At 61.9% G+C, this 11,164-nt stretch overlaps 1 protein-coding gene across 1 annotated transcript; it reads left to right on the forward strand.

The window, feature by feature from the left end:
* Positions 1 to 4,919: 4,919 nt before the first annotated feature.
* On the forward strand, positions 4,920 to 6,621 carry LOC120407317 (forkhead box protein E1-like). The gene is given in 5 exon segments (XM_039542826.1): positions 4,920 to 4,945; positions 5,577 to 6,161; positions 6,163 to 6,248; positions 6,301 to 6,437; positions 6,439 to 6,621. Coding segments are annotated over 5 exon segments (1,017 nt in total).
* The last annotated feature ends 4,543 nt before the right edge of the window (positions 6,622 to 11,164 follow it).

Below are 11,164 nucleotides of genomic sequence, written 5' to 3' on the forward strand. Positions count from 1 at the left end.
AGGGGCGCCCCAGGCTGTGCACAGACCAGGGCCTGTTTTCACTACACTCACCCTGGACGCACAGAATCTCAGGGTTGGAAGGGACCTCAGGAGGTATCTAGTCCAACCCCCTGCTCAGAGCAGGACCAAACCCAACTAAATCATCCCAGCCAGGGCTTTGTCAAGCCTGACCTTAAAAACCTCTAAGGAAGGAGATTCCACCACCTCCCTAGGGAACCCATTCCAGTCAGTGCCAGGTTTACAATGGTGCCAGTGGCCCCAGCCTGCTCTGCTTGCACCCCACCAGCCTGCTAACTCCCCGCTAACAGTGCCCACCACTTGCTCCTCTTTGCCTGCCCGCCAGCCAGCCCAGGGCGCCTCTCCACCCCCTGGCTTCACCTGCTGGCTTCTCTCTGCCTCCTGGCTGGACCCCAGTGCACCTTTAGCTCCAGGCAGTCTCTGCTTCCCACCACCTGTGGGGTCCCACCTGTCTCCCTGGAGCTGAGCTGCCTGGGACTGATGCAGTAGCCTGGCCAGTCTCGGCCAGTTGGGGGGAGGATCAGTGGCCGGGCTGTGGCTGGGCCCTTTCAGCAAGTGGGGCCTGAGAGATCTCGGGGGGGCAGGCCCTGGCCTGGCTGATTGCGCCACTCCCGAGGGGCCGGAGTGATTCCTCCCCCCACCCCCCGGACGCTGGTGGCCAGTGAGTGGCCCAGAAGGCAGGGCATGGGGGAGTGGGTCTCTAGAGGGCCTGGGGGGGAGGGTGCTGGGCTGTGAGGGGGTGGAGACGATCTCTGTGTCTTGGGGCACTAGGGAGTGGGGGTTCTGTGTGGGGTGCTGTGCAGGGCACTGTGAATTTGTGGCAGGGCCTGGGGGAGGTGCTGGACATAGTGCGTCTGGAGAGGCTTTGGCCATAGGGATTGGGGGGGGGGTGTTCAGGTGGTGGGCGGGGGGCATGAGGGACATGACATGAGCCCACCCCCGAGGGGAAGGGACATGCTGGCAGCACAGGGCCGGGGAGGCCATTGTGCATCTGGCAACTGCCGGTTTGAAAATAGTGCCCTTGCACTGGCCTGGGCGGAGTGGGGCCGCCCCGGCCATGCCCCAATGCCCTGGCTGACCCCTCACTCTGGGGACTGACCTCCCCACACCAGGCTCCACTGCCCCCATGGGGGCCCACAAATATGTTTGGCACCAGGCCCACAAAAGGTTAATCCTGCCCTGATTCCAGTGCTTCCAGGAGTGAAAGTAACTTACAGGACTTACCGGTGCTGCGGGAGTCATGAGGGGGCGTGGCCTCATCTGGAAGAGGCGTGGCTTCAAGATTTAAAGGCCGTGGGGCATCGGCTGTGGCTGGGAGCCCCAGGGCCTTTAAATCAACCCGGGGCTCCCAGTTGCAGAGGTGACTGGGAGCCCCTAGGGCTCAGGAGCAAATTAAAGGGCCTGGGGCTCCAGCCGCCGTGGAGCTCTGGGCCCTTTAAATCCCCACTGCAGCTCCGGCAGCCGGGCTCAGGCATGGATTTAAAGGGCCCGGAGCTCCCACGGCTGTGGGGAACCCCGAGCCTTGCCGGGCTGGGGCCGGGATTTAAAGGGCCCATGTCAAGGTTTCCTCCCCCACTCTGAACTTTAGGGTACAAATGTGGGGACCTGCATGGACCCTTCTAAGCTCAATTCCTAGCTTAGATCTGGTAACACTGCCACCAGCCAGAGATCAGTGTCTGGCACACTTTCTGTCCCCCCAAAACCTTCCCTGGGGAACACAGATCCAAACTCCTTGGATCTTAAAACTAGGAGAAATTAACCATCCCCCATCCTTTCCCCCAGACTTTCCCCTCCCTGGGTTGCCTTGAGAGGCTTCACACAGATCCAAACTCCTTGGATCTTAAAACAAAGAGGAATTAACCATCCCCCCTCCTTTTTTTCCCCCACCAATCCCTGGTGAGTTCAGACCCAGTCCCCTTGGGTCTTAAAACAAGGAAAAATCAATCAGTTTCTTAAAAAGAAAGCTTTTAATTAAAGAAAGAAAAGGTAAAAATTATCTCTGTAAAATCAGGATGGAAAATGCTTTGCAGGGTACTCAGATTCATAGAGACCAGAGGGACACCCCCCTCCCCCAGCCTTAGATTCAAAGTTACAGCAAACAGAGGTAAAAATCCTTCCAGCAAAAGAAACATTTACAGGTTGAGAAAACAAACATAAGACTAACACACCTCACCTGGCTAGTTACTTACAAGTTTGAAACATAAGACTGATTCAGAAAGATTTGGGGAGCCTGGATTGATGTCTGGTCCCTCTCAGTCCCGAGAACGAACAACCCCCAAAACAAAGAACTCCCTCCACCAAGATTTGAAAGTATCTTGTCCCTTCATTGGTCCTCTGGTCAGGTGTCAGCCAGGTTTACTGAGCTTCTTAACCCTTTACAGGTAAAAGAGACATTATCCCTTAACTATCTGTTTATGACATCCCAGAGCTCCTGCCGCTGCGGGGAGCTCTGAGCCCTTTAAATCCCGGCCCCAGCCAAGCCGCTGGAGCTGCGGGCAGGATTCAAAGAGCTCTGGGCTCCCCGCAGTGGCAGATGCTCTGGGCCCTTTAAATCCCGGCCCCAGCCAAGCCGCCAGAGCTGCGGGTGGGATTCAAAGGGCTCTGGGCTGCCTGCTGTGGCAGGGAGCCCAGAGCCCTTTAAATACCCACCGCGGAAGCTGGTGCGGTCTGGCACGGTGTACTGGCTCTTGCCGTTACACTGTACCGGACCGGACCAGCTTACCTTCACCTCTGAGTGCTTCACCACCCTCCTAGTGAAATAGTTTTCAGAGTAGCAGCTGTGTTAGTCTGTATCTGCACAAAGAACAGGAGTCCTTGCGGCACCTTAGAGACTAACACATTTATTTGAGCATAAGCTTTCGTGGGCTACAGGTGGCACGCGAGCCGATTTCTGTTGGCACGTGGGGCGGGCTGAGCCACTCAGCCCACCGCTGCCCTGGGGTTCCCGCGGCTGGCCCCTTGCCACCCGGGGTCCCACTGCTGGTCCCACTCAGCGCCAGCTGCTGGCCTGGGGGATGGAACCCCAGGCTGGCAGTGGGCTGAGACCCCGGCTGGCAGGAGCCAGCGGCTGAAACCCCAGAGCGGGGCAGGCGGAGACGCTCAGCCCACCCCTGAAACCCCAGAGCTGGGTGGGCTGAGCCGCTCAGCCCCCCGCTGCTCTGGGGTTCCGGCAGCTGGCCCCTTGCCAGCCGGGCTCCCCGCTGCAGCCCCACTCACCTTGCTTCCCGTTGGAGTTCCAGCGCAGGCCCCTGCCAGACAGGGTCCAGGCCTCCGGCCCTGCTCAGCCCTACCAGCCGCCAGCTCCACTCACCTCAGCTGCCGATCTGGGGTTCCAGCCGCTGACCTCCTGCCAGCCGGTTATCAACTGATCACTCAGAAGCCCGTGTGCAGTGTAAAGTATCCAAATAGGTGCCACCAGACACTGGAAAACTCAGCAAGGAAAAGCCAGGGCAAGGATCACACTAAACTGATAAGATCTGCATTTTAATTTAATTTTAAATAAAGCTTCTGAAAGATTTTGAAAACCGTGTTTACTTTACATATAACAGTAGTTTGGTTCTATATTATAGACTTAGAGAGAGACCTTCTAAAAAACGTTCAAATGCATTACCGGCACGCAAAGCCTTAAATTAGAGTGTCTACATGAAGACTGGGCACAGCACTGCTGAAAGATGCCGACCCCTGGACTAGACTGTCTGTGTATTTTGAAAGCATAAAATAAAGAGGAGCGTTTGGTCCGGGTTGTTCTCTGGTTTATTACCTGGGGGGTTAAACTACATTGAATGGGATGGCACATGATTTATTTTTTTTATTTAATTTAATTTAGTACAGAGAAGTCTCTAAAAGCCCCCTTGGCAAATCTCTAAGAAAAGTGCAAACCCTGATGAAATGGTGTGAGAACGGGGATCCAAACACAGGTGACCTGGCCTGGCCTGGCCTGGCCACGAGTCTAAATGAGGCGCATGGAGCTAGAATTCTGGGTGCCCAGGCAGCGTTTGGCGACAGGCAGCCCTGTGCGTGCACACACAGTGGTGGTGGAGCGATGTTGGTCCCAGGCCATCAGGGAGACAGGCTGGGTGAGATAACAGCTGGGATTGGAGCAACTGCTGCTGGTGAACAAGACTAGACCAGAACAGACGTTCTGAAGAGTAGGTTGGTTCAATAAAAGATAATTCCTCACCCAGCTTGTCCCTCTGGTGCCTACATCCGCTGGGCGCAGGAGTTAGAGACACCCCCGCACACACACACACACCCAGACGGGGCTCCGCCTTTCAGCTCTGGAGGAAATAGGTTATAGGCCGCAGACAGAACAGTTTAGACTCTGGTCACTTTCACTCATTGCAATTGAAACGCACCGGACACACGGAGTCCGCCTGAACACCACCAGCCCGCTCCTCATGTCGATCTCCCCGTTTGGACACGGGTTCGGCCCCGGGTTCCGCAGTTCCGCGCTCCTCCTGCTCCGCACAAATCCCAGCCCAGCCGGACGGGGGCCTCGCGCGGCCGCGGGCTCCGTTGCTGTGTGATTCGCTCGCCGCGGTTATTACAGCGCGTGCGGAGTTTTACCGCTACCGGCCGGTGGGGCCCGGAGCCGAGTAGGGGGCGCATCGAGGCGCTTATCGTTCATGTTTTGTTCATGCTGCTGTTGTGATTGGCCGCCCCCCCCTCCCGCCGTGCCAGGCGCTGCGCAAACCCAGGAGAACGCGCGGGCCCCTCTCTCCAAGGAGGCGCCCGCCGCAGGGGACCCGAGGCCGATTGTAGGGGTCCGATCCCCGGCGATGCACACCCCAGACGGGGTAGGGGACGGCGCTCCAGGGCACAAGGCGCTATTTCAGGGTTACAGCCCTGGGCCCCCACTCCAGGAAGGCGCTGGCCAGAGCAGTGAGGGAGCCCTGGGCACGATGTCCTGGCGCCTGGCGGGCTCCGGGTGCCTCCCCCCAGCCCAGTGCGCCCCTCTTCGGGCGCCTTGCGCTGACCCTGGAGAGAGCTAGGCGCAGACCCCGCCTGGCTCCGCACCAGCGCTTCTCCAGAGCGCACGCTGCCGCCGGGCTCCCGAGCCTGAGAGCGGCCAGGGGCGCTCTGCTTTTCGGGCTGGCGGCTCCTCTCCTGCGCTGCGCGCATTCCCGACTCTGGAGCCCCGGAGTCAGGGGGAGGTGGGGAAGGGCTCGGGCATCCCCTCCCGCGGCTGCCAGGGCTCTGGACAGGTCAGCCCCTTCCTGCAGGTGCGCCAGGAGGCTGCGCCCCGGGCCCGGCCTGTCTCTTTAAGGCGCGGGGGGCGGAGGCGGTGGCCCGGCAGGTGGGAGTGCCGGCTGCCCAGGTACGGCAGGCACAGAAGGAGCCGGAGACCGCGGCTCAGCAGGCGGCATAAAAGGAGGGAGTCCCGCCCCCACCCCGCCTGTGCCGGGCCGGCGCGGGTACCTGCGCGCCGGGAGCTGCGGCGCCCTCCGCCCCGGGCTCCTGCCCAGCGGCCAGCCGGGCGCAAGTTCCTGGTGATGGGGCAGCAGCTCCCGCAGCCCCGGGTCTGGAGTCCCCGACCTCCTGCCCCGGGCGGCCCGCAGACCGAGCCTCCCCGCGCCCACCAGCAGTGAGTTCCCGCACCGCGCCCGGACACCGCGCCCCTCCCGGACTGAGCCGCCGGCGTCGGGAGCCCCCGAGCGGAGCTTGCGCCAGGGGCCGGCCGGCCGGCCGGGGAGGACCGCGGAGAGCCAGCAGCCCCTGTGCGGGGCCAGCCCCGCCGAGCCCGGCCTCCTGCTCATGCCCCCGGGGACGGCGGAGCCGGGGCCCCCCGAGGCGGGGGCGCGGGGCGCGGGCCGGCGGCGCAAGCGGCCGGTGCAGCGGGGCAAGCCGCCCTACAGCTACATCGCCCTCATCGCCATGGCCATCGCGCACGCCCCGGAGCGGCGGCTCCCGCTGGGCGGCATCTACCGCTTCATCACCGAGCGCTTCCCCTTCTACCGCGACGGGCCGCGCAAGTGGCAGAACAGCATCCGCCACAACCTGACCCTCAACGACTGCTTCGTCAAGGTGCCGCGGGAGCCGGGCCGCCCGGGCAAGGGCAGCTACTGGGCGCTGGACCCGGCGGCCCGCGACATGTTCGAGAGCGGCAGCTTCCTGCGCCGGAGGAAGCGCTTCAAGCGCAGCGACCTCCACCTACCCGGGCCCCGCGCCCGACGCGCCCTTCGGGCCGCCCGCCGCCGCCGCCGGCTACCCCGCCGCGCCGCCCGCCCCGCGCCGCCTCTTCGGCCTCGGGGCCGCCCGGCGCCCAGCTCGTCCCGCAGCCCGGCCGCCCGCTCAGCCCCGAGCTGGCCCCGGCGCCCGCCAGCTCCTGCGCCTTCGGGGAGCCGCCTACGCCAGCCCGGGCTGCGCCGGGGCGCCCTCCCTACCCGTACGCGGGGCCCGGCGCGCCGCCGCCCCCAGGCGCCCTACCCGCAGGGCAGCGGCCCGCTGTACCCGCCCGGCCGCCTGGCCCTGGCCGCCTCGCCCCCGCTGGGCGGCGACAGCCGGGACTTCTACGGCCGCATGTCCCCCGGCTACGGCCCCGGCGCCTACCTGCGCCCCGCGCCCCACCCCGGCGCCGCCGAGAGGTTCGTCCCGGCCGTGTGAAGGGCCCGGGCTGGCGCTGGAGCGCTCGGCGGGGGACCGAGCCACGCGGCCGGGAGTGAGGAGCAGGAGCGGGGTCCCCGGGCAGAGCGGCCGCGCAGGGCCTCGGGGACACCGGGACCGACGTGTGGCAAAGCCCCGGCCGCGGCCCGGGACACGGCGAGCAGTCAGCGCGGGTCCCCGTGCGCCCGGAACTGGCCCCGGCCTCGCCCCGCGTGGGGAGCGATGGGGCGCGGGCCTGTCCCCACATCGCCGGGCCCCCCTGCCTCTCTGCCCCCGGGCCCTGCGCCGTGCGGGCAGCACTGAGAACGCAGCGGCCCGAGCGCTGCCGGCACAAGACCCATTTCCACGTGAACCACGAAGTCCTGCTGGCCCGGACACTGATTGACCCTTTTCCTCCGGATCCCAGAGACGGGCGGGGGTGTCCGCGGTTCTGTTCCTAGCGGCCTTGGACGTGTCACCCCAATAAATGGCTCTGCCGGCAGCACCGCGTGGGGTTTCCAGTTCTCTTCGCGGGTCTTGGGCAAGGGCTTAACCCCCCAGCCCCGGGCTCCTTCGCGGGCCGCTCCCTCAGGAGTCCTGCGGGGTCAGCGCTCCGCTCCGCTCCGCTCCTCGCAGGGCAGGGGCCGTGCGAGCTCCCGGGGCAGCTGCGTCCTCGGATCCCTCGGGGGTGGTTCATCTCCCGGATGACGTTCAAGCGAGACGCCTCCCCCGGCCGCAGACAGCGCGTTCTCCTCTCCGGTCTGATTAGTGAAACCGCCGGTGAACTGGGAACTCGGGGCCGGAGACGAAGCCTTTTGGGAGCAAGGTTTTACTAACGCGGCCGGACTGGGTGTGTGCCTCGGTGAGAGGCGCAGCTTTGCGCTAGGCGCTGCACAGGCAGGTCGGGCTACAGTACCCCCAACACACCCACACACAGAGAACTCGCTGTCGTGTCCACACGGGGAAGTGCTACTGGTGTAAACTAAGGGAGGTGAAGTACAACGCTGTGGCTGTACAGGTGTCACCCCAGCTGGGTGCGCGGAGTACGGTGTAAAACTGGTTTCCGTTTAGGTTGTGGCGTGGGAAAGGGCCTAAGCTAAATTGAAAGAAGCCGCCCATCCCCGCATGGGCCCGAGTGTCCAGCCGGGGAGACGCCAGTAGCACTTTCCCTTCACAGATAGGGGAAGGAAACTGAGGCCCAGAGCCGGGAAGAGGCTTCCCACGGTCATGCGGCGGGCTGGGTCCCATTCCGGATTAGCATGTCGGGCGCTGCCCGCGGGGCCAGGCCTCTGCGTTTGTGTTTTCCTGGTTCGTTTTGCCGCAAGCCCACACCGGTCAATTGGTCTGGGGGGGCTTTTCCCCGAACTGTCCCTAGCATCTAGCACCACGCGGCTGGGTTGCAACGTGCGGGGCAGCAAAGCCTGTTCTGAATTAACACTGGTATTTGGAATGAATATGTCCAGCCCCGAGTCTTCCGGAGCCGGCGGCAAATCGTTCTTCACCCAAAGGGCCTGATCCTGATCCTAGGGGCGCCCCGAGTTACTCTGATCAGCTGAGCAGCCCCATTGAAACCAGGCTCTGCTCTCAGAGGGGCGGGTACTGGGTTCCGGCACACAACGCCCCCCTGGAGTTCAGGGGGTGATTTGCGTGCACAAGGGATGCGGGCAGAATATGGACGCCACCCCCCAAACTCTTACTCGCTGGAGTAGGCCCATTGACGTGACTATCACAACTCCCTGAGCAAGGAGTGCTGGATCCAGCCCTTTTCTGTTTGGGGCATTTGTATCTGAAAATGGTGTTTTGCTCAACCGGAGACCCTGATGTGCAGGGAGCAAGTGCTCAGCAGTTTTCCGAAAACCAGCCCCCTTTACAGCGCATCGAAGTGGGCACCCAGCCGCGCTTGAAAATCTTCCCCCTCTCTGAAATGCTTCACTGCTAGGAAGGTAACAACACAGTATAACTTGTGAGAGAAAGCCCAGGCCCCCCAAAGAGAGAGGAGGTGGTTTCCGTACCTTGATTGACCCTAGTATTTATAGGCGCACACTCCGGAGCGGCTGTAGCGCAGCCAGACAGAGCTTCCCCTGCAAACACCGGCCCCTTAGCGGGCCAAGCGTGTTGAGTCCCCACGAGCGTTGGGGTAGATCGGGCCCCGGGAGGAAAAGGGTTTGAAATCCCGGTACTGCTGATCCCAAGGAGGGCGAGGAGAGGCTGATATTCCGGCTCAGAAAATGCCGCACGCCAAGGCCCGGTGCCCCTCTCTGCAGCCGTGCTCCGGCTGATCCCAGCCCCGGGGGACGTGCGTCCCCACCGCCGGTGTTAGGCCGCGTGTGGGGACGGGCAGCCGGGCCGGGAGGATTTAAAACCGCGCGGGCCGCAAAGCCGCAGGAGGAGCCTGGAGAAGCGAACAGGGCGGCGATGTACAATTCTTGTTTACTTCAAGTGGGTAAACTCGGCCCCTAATTGGCACATGAATTGTCTAGCCCAGGCCCGCACAACTCCTAAAGGCAGGGCCACATTCCTCCTAAGAAAACAGCTGAGGGCTGAAACCTCCCGCCCAGAAACACCGCCCCAGGGCCGCCCAGCCCTAGGGAAACAAACCCTCCTTCCCCAGCACCGCCCCACCAAAACAGCTGTGGGCCAAAAAGGAAGGTTGGGGGTGGGGAGGTTTTGATTTTAAATCAACCAGGGGCTCCCAGCTGAAGAGGTGGCTGGGAGCCCTCAGGGGCAAATTAAAGGGCCCAGGGCGCCTGCAGCTGGGGGACCCCGGCAGGGTCAGAGCTCGGTGTTTTGCTGCCCCAAGCAAAAAAAATTGGCTGCCCCCTGTCCCAGCCCTGGGCTCCCCATACCCCGCCGCTGCCCCACTCCTGGGCTCTCCCCCCACTGACCCACACCCCCTGCTGCCCCAGCTCTGGGCTTCCCCCGTTCCCCCCCACCAGTGCCCTCCCTCCACCCAGCTGCTGCCCCAGCCCTGGGCTCCCCCCACCAGTGCCCCCCCACACCTCCTGCCTCCCCAGCCCTGGGTCACTAGTAACGCTCTCAGGGCAGGTCATTCAGCAGGAATTTTGGATGTGCACAAAACACAGACAGGATTGGTTCCCATATGGTTACAGAGCTGCAGTAAAGTGGAACAATTTTCAGCTTGTGTGATTGCAGGATATCTGGATGCATATTATAAGCCTGTCCTCCATAAATGAGGAAAAGTTGAGGTGCCTTTATTATTCTTTTGTTCCACTCTTTCTTTCTATGGGGAATTTGCCTACGCAACATCACTGTCTTCCATAAACATACCAAAAGGCAATGGCTGCTGAAAATAGCAATTCCAGTCCTAATATGCATTTCTTGCTCAATTTTATCCTGCTTTTTCTACAGCAAGTTACAGTGGATCAGTATATTTGATTGGGGAGAAATGAAGTAACAGCTGCCCAAACTGAGCTTGAGCACTCCTGAATCCTGAGGTGTTCAAATCTGGAAGGCAGGCGCTGGGTGCGGGGCTGTGGGCTCCACGGGGGAGTATGGCAGCAATGTGTCTGGAGCTGCATGGCGCCAGACACGCTGGTCGGTGTGGCACGGTACGGGGGTTGGGGGGTTGGAGAAGGGGTAGGGGTTCTGGGGGCAGTCAGGGACAGGCAGCAGTATGGGAGTCCCAGGGGTTTGTCAGGGGACAGGTAGGAGTGGGGTCCTAGGGGAAGTTGGGGGGATCTCAGGAGGGGGCCGCTGGGGCCACGGAGAAGGGAGGCTTAGATAGGGGCTGGGGTCCCACGGAGCAGTTAGGGGCAGGGGTCTCGGGAGGGGGCAATCACGGTTCAAGGAGCAGCGGCATTTAGATAGGGGGTGGGGTCCTGGGAGAGTGATATCAGGAGACAAGGACCAGCTGGGTTAGATAGGGGGTGGGGGTCCTGGGGGGCAGTTAGGGCAGGGGTCCATGGAGGGGCAATCAGCAGCCGCTGGCAGGGATTCAAAGGGCTCTGGGCTGCCCTCCGCTGTGGAGCAGCGCAGAGCCCTTTGATTCCCGCCGAGGCTGGAATTTAAAGGGCTCTGGGCTCCCGCAGCCACGGCCAACCCAGAGCCCTTTGATTGCCCGCCACCGCTGCTGAGATTTAAAGGGCTCTGGGCTCTCGTGGCTGCAGGCAGCCCAGAGCCCTCTGACTCCTGGCCATGGCTGGGATTCAAAGGGCTCTGGGCTGCCAGCAGAGTGCTGTGGGGGGGGGATTCAGAATCCCCCCACGGGCCGCACAGTGAGGCTCCGTGGGCCGCATGTTGTGCAGGCCTGGTCTAGTCCTTACCGGAAAACCTGCACGTGCTTTGTACAAACTTGTGTCTGGCTCAGTCAATCAATCCGGCTGGGGCAGCCTGGCCGTGTTCTCTGAGTATCCCTTTTGCCAAATCACTAACCTACAAAATAATCACGAAACAAAACAGAACATTTCGCGTTTGATATTTTGGAACAATATTTTGGTTTCCTGGTTCAGGAAGACTCCAGTTAAACATCTCCTTTGGTTTTATTTTAAACAGTCAACAACCTTTCCAAATGCTCAAAATTGAAGCAAAATATTTGGGTTTGGGT

The sequence above is a fragment of the Mauremys reevesii genome, linkage group 6, assembly GCF_016161935.1.
Source record: "Mauremys reevesii isolate NIE-2019 linkage group 6, ASM1616193v1, whole genome shotgun sequence".
In the NCBI taxonomy this organism is placed as follows: domain Eukaryota; kingdom Metazoa; phylum Chordata; order Testudines; family Geoemydidae; genus Mauremys; species Mauremys reevesii.